The 19,129-nt window shown below is 49.5% G+C and overlaps 1 protein-coding gene across 1 annotated transcript in view; it reads left to right on the plus strand.

The window, feature by feature from the left end:
- Positions 1-19,129, plus strand: part of MPPED1 (metallophosphoesterase domain containing 1) — an 85,308-nt gene that overhangs the window by 42,881 nt on the left and 23,298 nt on the right. The window contains exon 3 of the mRNA XM_004379995.1: positions 13,654-13,879. Coding sequence (XP_004380052.1) covers positions 13,654-13,879 — 226 coding nt within the window. The remainder of the gene's footprint in view (positions 1-13,653; positions 13,880-19,129) is intronic.

Below are 19,129 nucleotides of genomic sequence, written 5' to 3' on the forward strand. Positions count from 1 at the left end.
CTCATACTTACTTTCCACCTATTTGTGTATTTGAATCTAAAGTGTGCCTCCTATAGATGTTTCTGCTTGGTTAGCTTAGTTGTCAGCTAACTTTTAATGGGGCCTTATTTCTCTTTATGGCTGAGTAATCCCTCGTTGTATGTATATAGCATATTTTGTTTATCCATTCATCGGTTGATGAACACTTGAGTTGCTTCCATTGTTTGGCTATTGTGAAAGGTGCTGCTATGAACATTGGTGTATGGGTTTCTGTTTGCATTCCTGTTTTCTCTTCTTCTGGGTATATGACCAGGTGTAATTATTTTGCTGCTGCTGTCATTTACCTCTGTGTCTCTAAGTTACAAGTTTATATTGCTATTTTTATTTTATTTTTCAATTTTAGACATTATCTGTTAATTTTTTTTACTATGAAAAATGAAGATTTAGAGACTTAGCCCCACCACCCGTCTTCTCCCCTAGCCTTTTAATAATATAGCCTATCAAGAGCTCAGAAACCCTGGTGGCGTAGTGGTTAGGTACTACAGCTACTAACCAAAAGGTCAGCAGTTCAAATCCACCGGGCACTGCTTGGAAACTCTTTATGAGCCACTTCTACTCTGTCCTGTAGGGTCACTATGAGTTGGAATCAACTCGACGGCAATGGATTGTTTGGTTTTATCAAGAGCTCAGCTGCTAACCAAAGGGTTGGCAGTTCGAATCCACCAGCTGCTCCATGGAAACCCTATGGGCCAGTTCTACTCTGTCCTACAGGGCTGCTATGAGTCAGAATTGACTCAACGGCAATGGGTTTGGGTTTTTGGATCACAGTTTTTGGTTAAATATTTGTTCTACCAATTCTTGTTTTTCTGAAAGTAAGTAATCATTTTTATTTGTTTGTTTTTGTATGTACCCACAAGTCTTCTGCAGAACTGTAAAATGCCCCTCAGTGTGGTCAGACGTGCCAGGTCATCTCTTAGCTCACTTTTCTTGGCGGCATCTCTCCTGAAGCCCCCTGCCCCGCGCAGGGACTGCTTGCTCTTCAGGTCTGCACGTGGTCGTCATCCTGGGATCTCGCTTCACTCACACCTCCCTTTGCCTCTCTTCCATCTTAGAGCCACTGGTTCTGGGATCCCATACTTCCATTCAGTTGATGTACTCCCTCATTTTGGTGGAACACACCCTCTAGTAGCCTTCTGAGAAAGAATGCATGAGACTTAAATGTTTGGGAAACTTGCATGTCAGAAAATGTCTTCATCCTGCCACCAATATTAATTGTTAGTTTGTCTAGGTGTAGAATTCTGGGTTGCAAATCATTTTCTCTCAGAATTTGGGAGGTATTGCTCCATTTTCTTTTAGCTTCCAGTGTCACTATTGAGAATTCCACCGCTATTCAGATTCCTAATCCTTTGTATATAACCTGTTTTGTTTCTGGACAACGTGCCTTATGTTTGAGTCTTTTCTTGGCATTTGATTAGGCAATTTTCTTATTTCAACACATTTTGTCCTTTAATGCTAGAATATTTTTTCCCCTAATTTCTTCCTGTTTTCTCAGACTTCTCTTTCTACAGCTTGTGGTAGTTAGATGTTAGTCCTTAGGTTTTGATTCTCTAAATTTCTGATCTTTTCTCTCCTGTTATCCACTTCATTCTCTTTTTGTGTTCATCTCTACATTTCCCCGACTTCATCTTACTACTTTTTAGCCAAATTTTAAAAATTCTGCTATGTTTTTATTTATTTTATAAGACCATCTTGCTAGAATTTCATGGGTGCAGTATCTTCTATTATCTCACCGACAGTGTTAATTATATATTTAAAATTATTTTCGTTGGCTTGCTGCATCAGCCCAGTTTCTTCTGATTTCCTTTCTTCTGCTTGCTTTGACCTCTGTTTTCAGGCAGGAGGTTTTCCTCGGACAACTCATGATCCTGTGTGTTTGCATTTAAGATCGGACACCTGAAAGCTGTTGGGAAGTTTTGTGTATGTGTCTGACTTCCTATGAGTATGTGTGAGTTGATTGTATGAGAATTTGTGAGTTGTGTGTGTGAATGTGTCTTGTGCGAGTGTTTTTGCATGTGTCTGAGAATGTGTGAGTTTTGTGTATGTGTTTGAAAATGTGTGTGCATGCGTGAGCTGTGTGAGTTGTGTGTGTGTGTTGTGTGTATATGTGTGAATTGTGTGTGTGTGTATGTGAGAGTGAATATATGCGAGTGTGTGAGTGTGCGAGAGTATGTGTGAGCTGTGTGTGTATGTGTGAATCGTGTGTATGTGTTATGTGTATATGTGTGAATTGTGTGTGTGTTTATGTGAGAGTGAATATATGCGAGTGTGTGAGTATGCGAGAGTATGTGTGAGCTGTGTGTGTATGTGTGAGTTGTGTGTATGTGTGTTGTGTGTATATGTGTGAATTGTGTATGTGAGTGTGTATGTGTCTGTGAGTATGTGAGAATGTGCGAGTGTGTGAATGTGTGAGAGTATGTGAGCTGTGTGTGTGTGTGTGTGTGTGTGTGTGTGTGTGTGTGTCGGGGGGAGGTTCGCACTGCACTGAAGGTTTATTGGGTGGGGACCTGGCTGCGTCTTTGAGAACCTCTGAAGTTGATATCTGCGGGTTTTCCCTCTTGGACCTGACCTTCTCCCCAGGGAGGAGTTCCCCAGGTTCCAAGCCTGGCTTCCAGAATTTGGGAGCTGAGTGGGGAGGCGTTGGGGGCTCCAAGGTCACTGTGTTTATGGTTTCACTCTTTACGCCCATGGTTCAACCCCCAGCTTCGCTGCCCATCTTCCCTCGGACCGGACGGTCCCGACATTGATGCCTTTAGAACCTTTGTTTCTTCCAGGAAGTAACCTCCCCTCTTCTGGGGCTGGGGGTGGAGGTTGCGGTCACTGGCCTGGTGTGCTGGGGGAGGGATCTGGGGCCTCACTGCTCCTGGGCCTCTGCTACCTGAGCCCCCGGGCTTCTGGGCACAGTGCGGCCTCTCCCACAGGACTTTGGTGTCTGTTTCCTCTGCTGAGCTGAGCCAGTCCGCTCTCCATCTCTTTCCAGTTTCCAAACCTCTGTCCCTGGAGAGTTGCTCCTTTTTTACCTTTACTGTCGGTGCCATGGGATGTCAGCAGCGAGCAGAGATAAACGAATGTGCTTGCAATGCTCCGTCCTGTGTACGTGCCCCCGTGATCCTACTCTCTGACCCCGCTGGCCCCACAAACAACCCGCCGGCTCCCTTCCTTCACATCCCTTAACACCTGGAAGGCCTTAGGAAGTGAAAGGGCTCTTGGAGGTCAGGACCTTTGTACTACTTGTTCGTGGTACAGATGGGGAAACTGAGGTCTGAGGAGGGGTTGCATGGTGAGGTGGTTGAGAGCCGAGGCCAGAACCCAGGCCTCCTAAGTCCATTCCAGGATCCTTCCCATAGCCTCATGGTGTGGCCTTCTGGGACACCCTAGAGCGATTGTTTGGGAGTACTTTGGCATCGCTGACCCTTGTCATCTGTCATAAACCAGTTGCCATCGAGTCGACTCCTACTCACGGCAATCCCGTGTGTGTCAGAATAGAACTTTTGTTCCATGGGATTTTCAATGATGTGTCGGAAGTAGCTCTCCAGGCCTGTCTTCTGAGGTGCCGTTGGGTAGACTCGAGCCTCCAGCCTTTTGGTCTGCGGCCGAGCATGTTAACCATTTGCAGCACCCCCATAAGATCCCATGGATTCAGTGAACATGTACTGAGCACCTTCTCAGGACCAGGCTGGGTTCTGGCAGGTGGAGACATGCATCAGGCAAGGCCCCGCTGCGCAGGAGCTCCCATGTTGGTGGGGGCGGCTGATAAGTCAACATACAGTGACAGCCTGGCCTGACTGGGCTGAGAGAGGCACAGCCAGAGTCGGGGGGCCCTACTGCCCTGCCAAGGCTGGAGAAAGACAGGGTGCTCATGGACGGCATCAGGGAGGAAGTGGCCCCTGGGCTGCCTGATAAAGGGGGTGTTGAGTTAGTGTTGGCTTATGAAGAAGGGCCGGAAGGGAGGCCCACGTGGGTGGAACAGCTTGATCCAGTGTCAGAGGCCTTAAATAGTCCGGAGGGCTGCAGGGTGGAGGTGGTGATAGCAGAGATCTGAGCACCAGACTGGGCCTGACCTGCAGGGGGCGCTGTGGCCTTGAGCTCCGAATGCCACAGTGTCTAGCATCACCAGCTCCGGCCCCTCACAAGGGCCACATGAGCACCACAAGATTGTGGACGTCTTTGGGCATCTATGTTCTGCCAAGCTGTGACTCCAGGGAGCTTCCCCTGAAGACTTTCTGGCTACCAAAAGTAAATAAATAAATAAGCCCACTGCTGTCGAGTCGATTCCAACTCACGGTGACCGCATGTGTTACAGAGTAGAACTGTGCTCCATAGGGTTTTCTTAGCTGTAATCTCTACAGAAACAGATTGCCAGGCCTTTCTTCCACAGTGCCGCTGGGTGGGTTTGAACCTCCATCCTTGAGGTTAGTAGTTGAGCGCAAACCATTTGTGTCATCCAGGGACCACCTTTCTGGCTGCATACAGGCACCCTTATTTTGAGGGGAACACCACAGAAGCCTTCCACTGTCCCTTTCAGCCTAAGTCATATGGGCCCTCTGGTAGCAACGGAAACAAGCGTTCAAAAATGATGAGGACTGAATGTTGCTGTTTTTAAAACATTTCCCAGGAAAAACAAATGTTTGAAAGTTAAACATTTTGGCTATTAGGACGAAAAAGAAGAAAAAGCGCGTTTGCCTTGTAAATATGGGCACCAGCGTTGAGTCAGGAATCCAGACGTCTCCCACGCAGGACCTGCGCCGGCTGGGTGCGCGCTGGCCTGGCGGGGCCCTGCGGCCAGTGGGGGCGGGGCTGCGGTTCCAGGGCAGGGGGCCCCGTGGTAGGTGTCACGGCGCCAAGCTCTACACAGGCAGAGCTATCATGAGCTGCTGTGTGACCCTGGGCAGGTATCCTAACCTCCCTGAGCCTCTTTTGTTATCTGCAGCCTTGCTAGTAATCTTTCTGCAACGTGTAAGTAGGTGACACTGTTTACTCCTCCAAACAGCCTCAGAACGCCAGTAGATAACAGTTTCGAGCACAGTTCGGGTGCTTTCATCGTTCTGAGAACCCAGTGAGAACCTTGTTGTTGTGGTTAGTTGCCCTTGAGTCAGCTCTGGCTCATGACGAGCCTGTGTGTGCAGAGTAAAACTGCTCCATAAGATTTTCAAGGCTGTGACCTTCCGGAAGCAGATGGCCAGGGCTGTCTCCTGAGGCTCCTGTGGGTGGGTCTGAACCGCCAACCTTTTGGCTAGCAGTTGAGCGCTTAGCCTTTTGCTCCACCCAGGGTCTCTAGAAGCATCAAATGTAATGGCTCAGCACAGTGCCCGGCACAGGAGAATACTCATTGCAGGCCAAAAAAATCTCCGGTTCTGCAGGCACAGCGCACGCCGTGTTTCCGTGGCCAGCCCTGGCCAGAGGACCAGGCAGCGGGCGCCCACCTCTCCCATCTGTTCAGGTGACAAACGCAGAATTCCCTTTCTCCTGCGTCCCGGCCACATCCTCTGTGTGTGCTTGGCTAGGTGTTTTCATTGCTGGTGTTCCTGCTTGCAGCAGACTCCTGAGCCCGCTCCATCCCCGTTTTATTCCAGTCTGTGTGCCATACCGAGAAGTATGTTAGTGTGAATCTCTCAGACATCCGGCGAGTGTTTAAACACAGAACTGTCAAAGACGTACTAAAAATGCAATCAGCGATCGTTATACCGGCCGTTTATTCCAGCCCCCTCTGCTGCGATCTGCAAGATTGGAATGGGCGGAAGAAGCCGTAAGTGGGCATTTTCCTGATTGTCACTGCATTTAGCGAGCACTAAAACTCAGCCAGGCTCAAGACACCGTTCTGCGTAGATGATGGAGAAGTGTGTGCATATCTTGTTGAATGTGACAGATTATGTGGTTTGGAGGCAGCGCTTTCTGTTAAATGGGATGGGTAAGTATTCGAGATAAAGAGTCCTAACCTTTTGCAGGGAGATTAATCGTGGAAGCACAAACAGTGAAGACTCCCGTTGGAACTCCTCTTGGCTCCCGTGGCATCATACACACTTGCTGACTTATGGAATCTGTATGTGGAAGTGTAGCTCCCTGTGTGTATATGGCAAATGGAAAGGTAAAACAACACGGCCGTCCTCCAGGGCCCTGCCGTTGAGGACCGAGTGGTCTTTACACCAAGAAATCCATGGGTCACAAATGCCAGCATCTCAGATAATCTGGCTGAGAAGAAAGGAAGCATTTTGGGAAGATAGCCTGGATATCATTATGCAGAATAAAAATGCACAATTTGTTCCAGTTCTAAAAAGCAAGGGGAGGCAGTCGTGATTTTGATATTATAGACCTCGTGTTCTGGGCAGAGGGTGGGAGACCAGTATCCTGGCCCACCCAGGCGTCTATCTCCAGGTGCAGGATCACATCCCTACTCCAGTCTTCCCAAATGTCCTTGTATATCTCTGCTGTCCCCAACAGTCCACTCCTTGGGCATGTCCTACTGGAGGCTGGTGTGGTCACTGTTCAGGCACCCCTGAGGCAGGAGGCCAGGGCCGGATCTCTGCTCGCCACTGATCTTGATCTGTGTGACCTTAAACAATTCCCTTCCCCTCCATGAGCTTCACTTTCGTCCTCTGTCCAGTGAGTGGCTTGGATTGGAAGCTCTGTAGGTCCCTTCCGGGAGTGACTGCATGACTGTGTCTTGTCCATCATTGTGTCCCGGACTGTGCCTCGCCCAGGGTCAGTCACGGCTGTGGAGAGCTGACCAGTGTTGGGGGCTTTATGACAGGGTCCAGCATTGGAGAAGAAAAAGAGTTTCCTGCTTGGTGGGGACTCAGGGTGGGCTGGCTGAATTCCTAGCTTTGGTCGGGCTGATGGGGGAGGTGGGTTAAAAAAGGCATTGGCCCCCGTCCTGCCCCCTTCCTGAGCCTTACCAAGGTCCACACAGCCGCTCAGATACCTGAGTCACCACCTGCCATGCCCAGCCTCATTGGGCCCTTCAGACAGGCTGTCCGTCTTCTGTCTTTCCTACCTGTGCTCATCCTTGGTCTGTGGGATAACAGCATATTCTAGCCTCCAAGGTTAATGCTGCCACATCCCTCTTTGCACCTGCTTGGGGAGCACCTCATCTCCCAGGGCTCAGCTGCTTCCGAGCACCTTGTCAGGGCAGGTGCTCCTATCTGGGTGCCGGGGAGGCCCCCGTATGTGTCACCCCTCATATCTGCCCGCAGGGAAGGGTGGCAGCAAGAAGGGACAAAGAGAATGACACTAATCCCACCCTTGTGCAGAAGAGTTTGAATTCATCTCATTTTTCCCCCACAAGACCCTGCACATCAATCGCTTGACTGAGGTCTTCAAAACACTTCCTTCATGGGGTTGTTAACCAGTGTCATAAAACAATATGTGTACTACTGTGTCATGAGAAACTATTTGTTCTGTAAGCCTTCACCTGAAGTACAATAAAAAAAAAAAAGCTGCTTTCCAAAAAAAAAAAAACACTTCCTTCATCCACTACCCAAATACAGGGTGGGAAGATGAAGCCAGGCAAGAAGGCCTGTAATGATTGGCTATTGGGCATTTTATCCATGGTCAGCCTGGTAAGAGCAGGATGACGTGAGACCCAGAAGACTATTGCAGCCTTTGGCTGTAACAACAGAGGTAGAAGCCCTAGAACGGAGGAGGGGATTTTTGCACAGATGATGGATGGATGGATGGATGATGGATGGATGGATGGATGATAGACAGATGGAGGATGGATGGATGGATGTAGGGTTAGTTCTGGCTCCCCTATCCTGACTCCCACCTGTAAGAGAGCAGGTCCCAGTTGAAGAAGATTCAGAGATGGATACTCAGGATTGTACATGAGGTAGGGTGTCTGAAAAGCATGCCTGGTAGTGACAGTTGGAGGAAAAGTTTGGAGTAAAGGAGGGATTCAGGGAGACAGGGGTCAGTTGGTATGAAGGAAATAGGCTGTCTAAAGATAGATGGATTGATTGATAAATGCATCTGATGCATCCATCCATTCATCCCTCCACCCATCATCCATTCATCCATCCATCATCTATCCATCTATCATCCATTCATTGTTCATTCATGCATTCCATCCGTCATCCATTCATCATCCATCTATGAATTCATCCATCCATTCCTTGTTCATTCATCCATTCCGTCCATCCATCATCCATCTATGCATTCATCCATCTATCCATCCATTCATTGTTCATCCATGCATTCCACCTATCATCCATTCATCATCCATCTGTGCATTCATCCATCCATCCGTCCATCCATTCATTGTTCATTCATCCATTCCATCCATCCATCCATTATCCATTCATCATCCGTCTATGCATTCACCCATCATCCATCCATTCCTTGTTCATTCATCCATTCCATCCATTCATCATCCATCTATGCATTCATCCATCCATTCATTGTTCATTCATGCATTCTGTCCATCCATCATCCATCTATGCATTCATCCATCCATTCATTGTTCATTCATGCATTCCATCCATTCATCCATTATCCATTCATCATCCATCTATGCATTCATCCATCCATCATCCATCCATTCATTGTTCATTCATCCATTGCATCCATCCATCCATTATCCATTCATCATCCATCTATGCATTCATCCATCCATCCATCATCCATCCATCCGTCATCCATCCATCCGTCATCCATCCATCATCCATCCATCCATCCATCCCTCCATCGTCTATCCATCCATCCACCCATCCATCATCCATCCATCCATCATCTGTCCATCCATCCCTCCATCCATTATCCATCCTTCCATCCATCCATTATCCATCCATCCATCCATCCACTGAGAAGTGTGTGGCATGAAGGTACAGAGTGCTGGCTCAGGATGGGGGAGATGAGGCCAAGCCACAGGGTCTCTCAAATATCCACTGTCCTCTGTGGTTTTCAGTCACTTTGTTATTGGTTTATGTAACCTTAGGCAACCTTTCCGAGCCTCGGTTTTTCCAGGTGCCAAATGGGGATAGTAATGTTTGGGTGTCTGTGAAGCTTATGCCCAGCTGATGAGTTGCAGACAGACAAACCTCCAGCTCAGAGGGGCTGGCATGGAAGGTTTCTGAATTCACAAATGGACATGCTCCTCCCTCCAAGCCATGTGCCACCCACCTGTTTGGGAGAGGCCAGGGAATCTTTGAAGGTGTCACACCAGCATATTGTGGCTCTTGGCCCCCTGCCTGGCTTTAGGTACAAAATCCAGCCCTCGTCCCCCGTCCACTCTTCCCTGGGAGGGAAGAAGCCTCAGTTCTTGTCCTCTGCAGACCTGGAAGGAACAGGGGGAGCCGACAGCTTCCTGCACACCTTCCCCCACCCCGAGTAGTAGGGAGCTGCAGAAAGAAATGAAACTGTAAGTTAGAGTAATTTGCTAATTTGCTTAAGTAACACCCCCAGTCAGCAAAGTGACATAAATACATGAGTGTGGTCTCCAGCTCTCCAGCCCGCGAAGTGTGCGGAGCAGGATGGATGGGTGATGTGAAGTGGAGATGGTGATGAATCCCAGCCTGAGGCAGTTGGCAGTGGCCACCGTCCCGCCCCAGCCCAGTGGGCTGCAGCCTCCCCGCTGCTGTCTCGCCAGGTGGGCGTCGCTGTCCCCATTTTATATGCGTGCAGAGGGTCTCCATGAGGGATCGCATGCTGACTCTATGGACTGGTGCCCTTGCTGGGGTCTGAGTCACCCAGTCTCCCACTGGCTCTGGGACCTGGCCAGGGCTCCTGATCTCTGAGCTTCATTTTCCTCGGCTACAGAGCAATGATAATAAGGCCTAGCTTGGAGGTTCTGTGAGAGTTTGAGATCCCAGCCCGTGACCCGGGGTGGCTGGCCTGACGATGGGATCCAGGCCAGGCCAGACGTCCCTGCTGTGTCCTCTGCGACCCTCCCCAGCTGTGTGGGCCCTTGCAGACCTCCTCTCTCGCCACCAGTAGCCTGAACACCGCCATCGAGGGGTTCTCCTTCCCTGGTTGGTGGCATCCTTGGCCGGGCTTCTGCTGGCACCTGCTGGGGGTGGAGACGGGTGAAGCAGACGGCTGGGGGAGCGAGCAGATGGCTCAGTGCCCCTGGGCCAGGCCTGGTGGGCTGGGCTGTGATGAAAAACACCGGGTGTGCCAGGCGGGGAGGCAGAGGGGGTCTGGGAAGCTTATCCCCAGGGCCTGACTAGACGCACCCAGGGGCAGGGCCAGGTCTGCTCCCTTCTTGTCTCCAGGGATTTCAGCAGGCAAGTTACAAACCAGAATGCCTGCAGGGGCCGGGAAGTACCGTAACATGAATGCCATGGGCTGGGTGTGAGGCAGTAGGGACAGGTGGTGACTGGGGCAAACCGCACATTTGAATCCTGTCTAAGAGGGGGGCACTGATACTCGACACTCCCTGACTGGGCCAGGATTGAGATTTTAAGACTTATTTATTTACTTCCAGAAAACAGAAAGAATGGAGTTTTATTGGGAATCTCCCACGTTCCTAATGCTGGCAGCAGATTTAAAAAAATTGCATCAAACCAAATACGTCTGTGGGCAGGTCTGGCCTGCAGGCTTTTCGTTTGCAGCCTCCGGCCCAGGGAAGCTGACGTGTTTTTGAACATCAAAAGTCGTGGTACCATTTCCACTTAATATCTTCCGTGATCCCAGGACAGTCTCGCCATTTTATCGGTGAGGCAGTCCAGGCACAGGGAGGTAAGTCGCACTGCTGGTTAGTGGCAGGGCTGGCTCTGGACTTGGACTTTCCCAGCTAAATGCCACCTGTGGTCTTTGTCTGGCCTCCCGGAGGTGCTAACCACCTCAGGAGAAAGAGCACAGTTTCCTCAAACCTGCAAAGAAGTCTGTGTGGCAGTGAGTCAGGTGAGCAAATTGTCATGTTCTGTCTGTTTTGCACTAAACTTCTCTCTTACCACCGGGAATCCGGTGGATGTCCAGCAGCCGTTTGCTGCAGCCACAGAGCACGTCGTCAGACAGAATGTGCAGGTCCCAGCAGGGAGGGGAGGGAGAAGTTTCTAGTTGGGTTCTGGGGCTTCCGTTTCATTGCAGTTAGAGTGTAATAATAGTTGTGGTGACAGCTGCTAACTGAAAGGTCAGCGGTTCGAACCCACCAGCCGCTCTTTGAGAGAAAGATATGGCAGTCTGCTTCTGTGAAGATTTACAACCTGGGAAACCCCATGAGGCAGTTCTACCGTTCTGTAGGGTGGTCATGAGCCAGAATCGACGGCAATGGGTTTGGGTTTGGGTTTGGTAGTTACAGTACCTGGATTTTATCGTACCACACGACTGTAACACTGTCAGCCCCTCCCTGGAGCTTACATGTGGGCTGGGTAGGCGAGCTTCCTCCTAGAACCCCCGATGGGAACCGAGTCTGTTCGCCCATCCATCACGTCTGATCCAGTACTGTGGGCCTCAGTCTCCAATAAGGCAGATGATTCTCAGAATTTGGAGCAGAGACATTTCTGGATGGTTGGTGGTGGAAGGCTCACACAGCGCAGGAGGGGAGTCTCATGTTCCGGTCAAGGGTGGAAGGGCCCTGCTGCCCCTGGACTGTTGTATTGCCCCCAGGGAGCCAGACTGGGTGCCGACTGTTCCCCCAGGGGGATGGCGGGCTCAGGGAACCCACGGGGAGGAGGATGGGGGACCCCGTGGGGCCAGAGAGGGACTCTGCAGGCACACACACCTTATCAGGGAGGTTAGGTGGCTGGCCCAGGCTCAAACAGGTGAGAGGTGACAGAGCTAGGATTTGGACCCTGGTCAGTTTGTCCTGAGTGTGACCTTGTGAGGGTCATGTCCCAAGGACGGAGAACATGCATTGTGCAGTGTGAAACTCTGCTGGCTCAGAGGGAGCCCCATCACCTCTCAATCTTCCTTCTCTGTGTGACTTGGAGCTCGAAGGTCGAGAACCCTGAGAGGGCTCCCTTACGCTTCACTCCTCGAGGCCCCACTGCCTCCCCCCCACCCCCAGAAGCCCTGCATGGCGTCCTGAGGTGGGCTTCTGCATCCCGCCTGTCAAGGGGCACTTTTCTGGGCCCTCCAGGAGGTCAGCAGGGCCTGTGGGAAGCAGCCGGGGCCAAGGGCTGGCCTTGACTAGCTCTGCTCCCTCCAGGCTGTGTGTCCTTTGACGCGTCACAGCCCAGCACTCTGGGACTCAGTTTCCACATCCGCATGATGGGGTGATAATGGAGCCTGGCTAAGTGCGTTGCACATAGTGGGGGTCCGTGTGTGTACACTCTGGGGTCCTCTGGGATCGTTCTAAAGGTGAGTGTCTCTTACGCTGGCCCCTTCAACTCTCAGAGGTCAAGTCACTTAGATGCCCCATTAAGTTGTCATGGTTACTTATTTGTGGGATGGCCGTGGGTGTCCCCATCGCTGCCCCAAGGCCCCTGCTCCAGGCTGGGCATTCACACACCCCTTGGCACCCAGAGGTGCCTCAGAAGACAGGCCTGGCAATCTGCTTCCAACAGCTCACAGCCTTGAAAACCCTATGAAGCAGTTCTACTCTGCGCACACGGGGTCACCATGAGTCAGAATCGACTCAGTGACAACTAATGACAACGAAGGGGTGTGAAGCCCCTGGAGGACAGACCTTCATCCCCCCTTTCCCCAGACAATCCACACTGACTATAACGTGAGCAAGAAAGACATTTTCATGGTGTGGTGTCCCTGAGATTTGGGGGTTTTGCTTCAGCAGTTAGTGGGCATTACCCTAATAAGGAAGGTCTACCAGATGGCTGAGCTGGCTGTTGAAACCAGCTAAGGAAGGTGGGAAGGGTGTGCCCGGCAGAGGGCGCTGCCCATGGGGAGGGGCCGCGAGAAAGGCTGGGGCCTTCTGGTTCGCTTCAGTTTGCGATTTGTATCTAAACCAGGGCCCCAGGTGCCATCAGGACCCTCTCCACGCCCATGGAGCCCAGCACCTGAGGCTGGTGGGGGCATCTGGGATCAGGCTGGCTCTTGGGCGGGGTTGGGGACTGGGGCTGAGGGGCTGTGGGCCCTGTGGGTGGCTGCCCAGGAACCCAGCTCACACCAGATCACCAGGAGGCACCTGCTGGGGGCCCTGCAAAGCATGTCCCCCTAGAAAGACAGGAGAGAAGGTCTGGTTTTGAAGAACTTGTCTAGGAGTTTGCCAGAAGCAAAGCTAGGAGGACATGATTACCCACGTACATTGTTGCTTTGGTTCTGTTAGACTTGACTTTCATTTTGAACAACATGGCGGCAGGCGTGGGTGCTGTGTTTGGGGTCCCCAAAGGTTCTAACTGGGCTCTGCAGAGCTTGCAATTCCTGTTGGGACATGGAGGGTGGAGATTCCAGACACCAGTGGTGGGGGCCTGGGGCAGCGAGGCTGGTGAGAGCCAGGGCTGGAGGCTCCGGGTAAGGTCTCGGGCCAGTGGGGACCACCGAGGACACAAGAAACTGAGGCCCGGCCTGGGGCGTCTGCAGCTCACCCCTCCCACTGGTCTCAGGGGCCGATGGCTGTCTGGGCCGGGCAGGCAGGGCTGTGGGGACAGTGACTGGGTTACTGCCTCCCGTAATCTGAAGGCTCTGGGGTGGGGACAGCAGGGGCAGCCGCCCACCGTCAGCCACATTGTGGCTCCTGGAGTGGCCACCAGTGGTCCACTGTGTGTCTGTCTGTCCACCCTGCAGGCAGCCTGCCCTACGAGTACAAGATTGTGATCGCCGGCAACCACGAGCTGACCTTTGACCAGGAGTTCATGGCCGACCTCATCAAGCAGGACTTTTACTACTTCCCGTCCGTGTCGAAGCTGAAGCCCGAGAACTACGAGAACGTGCAGTCACTGCTGACTAACTGCATCTACCTGCAGGACTCCGAGGTGACCGTGCGCGGCTTCCGGATCTATGGCTCCCCATGGTGAGTGCTGAGCGGGTGGGACGGGAGAAGGAGCAGGCGGTGCAGATCAGGGACCTGGGGTGAGTCTAGGTTCTCCCCCTTACCCTCTGTGTGACCCTCAGCAGGTCACTGTGGCTCTCTGTGCCTCGGTTTCCCCATATCTAACTGGAGAATAGTAACATCGGCCTTATCCTCTGTGCTGTACTGTCTCTTGTACAGACAGGCACGATTATTATCCCCATTTTACAGGTGAGGAAGCTGAGGTACAGAGATGATGAGGACCTTTCTGAAGGTCACACAGCTAGGAAGGGCAGAGCTGGGATTCAAAGCCAGGCAGTCCAGTTCCAGAACCCTGCCTTCAACACTTACTCTGTAGTGCTGGGGTCTTTCCTATTGCCCACCCTCTTGCAAAAAAAACAAAACAAAGGCATACAGGTAGGGGGCAAAGCTTGCTCAGCCTGACAGGAAAGGCAGTTGGAATTTCATGGAAGGCCAAATGCCTAGTTTACTGCACGTGGGTGGCAGCTGTTTAAAAACAAACACAGCCGAGCCCTTCTTCCCTGCTGGGGACACAGGAATCCGACCTTGTCTCTGAGCTCACCTGGCTGGGTGGGGCCGGCCGTGAGGAGGGTCATTGCTGCTCTGTGTCACAGGCAGGTGCCCCAGAACCCTGGGCGGCAGAGGGACCCCGTGGGGCAGTCTTTTTTGTAGAGAGCCTGTATGGTGAGTGACCCAGGGCTGGAGGGGCATTTGGGTGGGAGGGCGGCAGTGTGTGCAAAGGCCCGGAGGTATGGCCTGTCCCTGGCCAGTCTGAGGCCACACGGGGGCCTGGGGACAGTGGTACAAGACCCCACTTGGGAGAGGGACGTTTCTCTGCAGCAGCTCTTCCAGGATTGGGCCTCCTTCCAGGGCACGGCCACCGACTTGAGCGCCGCAGGGTCACCTCATGGTGTCCACTGCTGGTATGGTTCTTACCTGCTGTTTCCTGCCCCTGGGTCTCCGGCTGGTCTGGTGAGGTGGGTACTGGAGAGCCGAGAGTGAGCGGCAGACCTGTGGCTGGTGTGCTGAGCTGGCGGGTGACTCCAGGCTTGCACGGACGTGCTCAGCTTGGGGGCGTCAGGGCCATTGTGCTGGGTGCTCATCCAGGCCATAAACATACACTCAGTGCTCTACTGGCCCAGACCCGTAGCAGCTCATCCATCCACCCATTCATTTATTCATTCATTCATTCAATAATGGGCACCTATTCTGGTAAATGAAGTATACTTATTACAATGCCTGGCACATAGTAGGTGCCCAATACATTTTGTCTTCTCCTTTCCCCTTGCCATATAAATTCTGAGTTCTATAATAAATGTTGCCTGTAATCCACCAACCAGAGATAGTGACAGTTAACTATTTGGTATTTTTCTGAGAATTTTTCCTGTCAGCCCACCTGTCCATCCATGCTCGTCCTTTCTCTCACTCCGTCTCTGCCTGTCTATCATCTGTTTATTTATCCATCTGTCCATCCATCCATCCACCCACCCACCTACCCACCCCCCACCCATCATCTATCTGTCCATCCATCCATCATCTGTCTGTCTGTCTATCTATCCATCCATCCTTCCATCATTTATGTATCTGTCTGTCATTTGTCTATCTATCTATCTATCTGTCATCCATCTACATCTATCTTTGGTTGGTGGATTACAGGTAACATTTATTATCTATCTACAGGTAACATTTATCTATCATCTGTCTATCTGTCTATCCATCTACCCACCCACTGATCTATCCATCCTAAAACTAAGCTAAGGCTTGCTATATATATAAAGTTTTATATCCTGTTTTGAAAACTAATATTTGCACCACGAGCATTTCCTAAACATCGAGCATTATTCAAAAAGAAGTGCCAATTTAATGGCTGAAAACAGTGTCTTGTTGCCCCCCCCCCATACACAATGGTGTGTGTTTTATTAAAATATACTGCAGTGCACGGATCCTAAGTGTGCATATCTGTGAATTTTCACAGAGTGAAATAGAACATGAGCAACACCCTGAAAGATTTCCCCTTGCCCCTTTCCAGTCACCACCCCCTGCCCAAGATGACCACCGTCCTGACTCCTCACAGGGTAGGCTGTTTGCCCATTTCTGTCTTTTCTGCAGTGGAGTCCTCCGGTATCATCCCTCAGTGGCTCACCCCTCTCAGGCAATGCTATTTGTGAGATTCATTCACGTTGTTGTGGGTAGAACTATGCTGTTAATTTCCCATTATACACGTACAGTTGCCCTCGAGTCAATTTCAACTCATGACGACCCCATGTGTGTCGGAGGAGAATTATGCTCCATAGGGTTTTCGGTGGCTGTTTTTTCCACAGATAGGTAGTCAGACCTTTCTTCCGAGGTGCCTCTGAGCGGATTCAAACTGCCAGCCTGTCAGTTAGCAGCTGAGTACTTGACTGTTCGCGGCACCCAGGGGATCCTCCATCGTATGAATATACCGCACCTTATTGGCTCATTCTTCTGTTACGCACCATGCTGCTGTGATGAGCGTTGCAGTGAACGTTCTCTGGCAAGTCTGTTGGTGGGCGGTTCTGTTGGGTGTATACCCAGGGCTGGACTTGCTGGGTTGTAGGCCAGGTGTGATGCTGCTTAACAGTGTTGTCAAGAGGTTGTGACCAACCAACCACGTGTGAGAGCTGTATCTTATTGTTTTCATTTTAATTCCCCAGTTACTAGTGGTGATCCCTCTTTTTTCAGTTGGATGCTTGTTTTCCTTCCATTTGTAAATTATTTGTTTGTGCTTGTTGGCCATTTTTTCCTTTTGGGGAATTAATGTTTTTTAAACTTAATTTAGGAGCATTTTATATCAAAACAATATAAACTGTTGCCATAGTTGTTGCGAGCGTGTTTTCATTTTTCTTTTAGATTTTTTTTTTCCTCCCAATTGGGGAATTTTAAATTCTGAAGACAGTGAAATCTCTCCACTTTTCCTTTGTGATTTTGTCTAATACTTTAGGCAAAGATACTTCCCCATTTTGAGATCAGTTATACATTCCTTCTGAGTTTTTGTTGTAAGTAATGGTGTTTTATTTATTAATTTCCCCTGGTGTCATAGTGGTTAAGAGCTCAGCTGCTAACTAAAAGGTCAACAGTTCAAATCTACCAGCCGCTCCTTGGAAACCCTCCGGGGCAGTTCTGCTCTGTTCTATGGAGTCGCTATGTGTCGGAATCAACTCGACCAAGATATGAAATAAGAATCTAAATTAATGACTAATTTTTCTGACATCATTTGTGAATAAGCCATTTTTCCTATATATGGCTTTGTGATGATTTCTTTATTTTCCAATGCAGACTTTTACGCATTATCATGTACTATCTCTCTATAATGTCAGTATTGTAGTTTTATATTATGTTTTAATAGGTGATACTGTAAAAACCCCTCCATTCTCCTTTTTCAACAATTTCTTAGCTAACATCGCATCTTTATCCTTCTAGAACTTTAGATTTACTTTGTTAATTTCCCCCAGAACCTCATTGGAATTTTAATTCACATTGTGATAAAACTGTATATAAATGTTAAAAAAAAAAAACCCGCTATCTTCGCAGTAACTCAGTCTTTCCATCTGGGAGAATGATACACCCACTATTTATTCAAACTTGATTTTGTATTTTTTAGTAAAGTTTGCCTACCCTTTAATAAATACTTCATGTAATTTGTTTTAGGTACCTTTTGAGCAACATGCAGTTGAGTTTTATTTTTAACCTAATATGAGTGTTCGTATTTTCATAGCGGAGCTTGTCCCATTTGTATGTATTGTCGTAATTGATACGTTTAGCTTTCTGTCATCTCGTGTTATACTTTCTGTATTCTTTAGTTCTTCTCTTGTGCTGTATAGATTCTATTTGTTTTATATTCTGGTGATTTGGAAAGCATACATTCTCTTTCAAATTCTACATGTCACTGCTTTTCAGTTTGTCAAAAATAGTCTTCAGCTTATGTTTCTCTGATTATAAAAGCAAAAAATTAAATGGTGTATTTTATTTCCTCCCTATTTAAAAGTAAGGAATTTAGCCCAGTTTTACTGTTCTCTTTTATTTTGTGACTTTTGTTTTTTTTAACTATAATCTTAGGCCTTTGACCCCGGATTATTATTTAATAACAATAGTAATTATTTTCATATAAGAACCAACAAATCTGTCTTGGAAAAAGTACAGCCAGCATGCTCTTTAGAAGCAAGGATGATGAGACTTCGTCTCACATACTTTGGGCATGTTATCAGGAGGGACCAGTCCCTGGAGAAGGACATCATGCTTGGTAAAGTAGAGGCTCAGCGAAAGAGAGGAAGACCCTCAATGAGATGGATTGACACAGTGGCTGCAACAGTGGGCTCAAGAATAACGATTGTGAGGATGGCGCAGGACCGGGCAGTGTTTTGTTCTTTTTGTACACAGGGTCACCATGAGTTAGAACCAGCTGGAGAGCACCTAACAACAGCTGCCTTATCAAGCATGATGTCCTTCTCCAGGGACTGGTCCCTTCTGATGATATGTCCAAAGTGCATGAGACAAAGTCTTGCCATCCTTGCTTCTAAGGAGCACTTCGGCTGTGCTTCTGGCTGTCCTTTTTTCCTACTGCGGTGTTATTTACATGCCAATGTAGATTTTAATTCTGCTGTAGCGTGATTAGCTTCCTGGTGATGCTTCCCTGACTCCTGTTTTATCCACGTCTTTTCATTTCATCCCGCTTTCTCATTATGACTGTGTATAGTTTCATACGAGTAATCAAGGGTAGAAGGTGATAATAGCGAAACCCTTAGGAAATGTATTCTAACCTGGCACTGTGCCATGTATGCTGTGAACATCAACTCGCTGAATTGTCACATCAACCCTCTGAGGTAGGTCCCATTTTACAGACGAGGAAATGAGGGTGGAGATGTTGAGGAACTTGCCACAGTTAGGGTTTCAGCTAACACTGAAATCTGACCAAGAGTTGTCTAACATTGTTCTGTGATTGCATTCATTCATTCAAGACGAGATTTACCAGGTGCCTTCCATGTGCCCTGGTGGCGCAGTGGTTAAACATTTGACTGCTAACCAAAAGGTTGGCGGTTCGAATCCACCAGCTGCTCCTTGAAAACCCTGTGGGCCAGTTCTGTTCCGTCCTGTAGGGTCTCTATGAGTCAGAATCGACTGGATGGCAATGGGTTTGGTTTGGTTTTTTCTGTGTGCCAGGCATTGTTCTCACACTAGGGATAAGCATGATCATCTTCAGTGGTCTGTTCCCTT

This window comes from Trichechus manatus, unplaced genomic scaffold (genome assembly GCF_000243295.1).
Source record: "Trichechus manatus latirostris isolate Lorelei unplaced genomic scaffold, TriManLat1.0 scaffold00069, whole genome shotgun sequence".
NCBI lineage: Eukaryota > Metazoa > Chordata > Mammalia > Sirenia > Trichechidae > Trichechus > Trichechus manatus.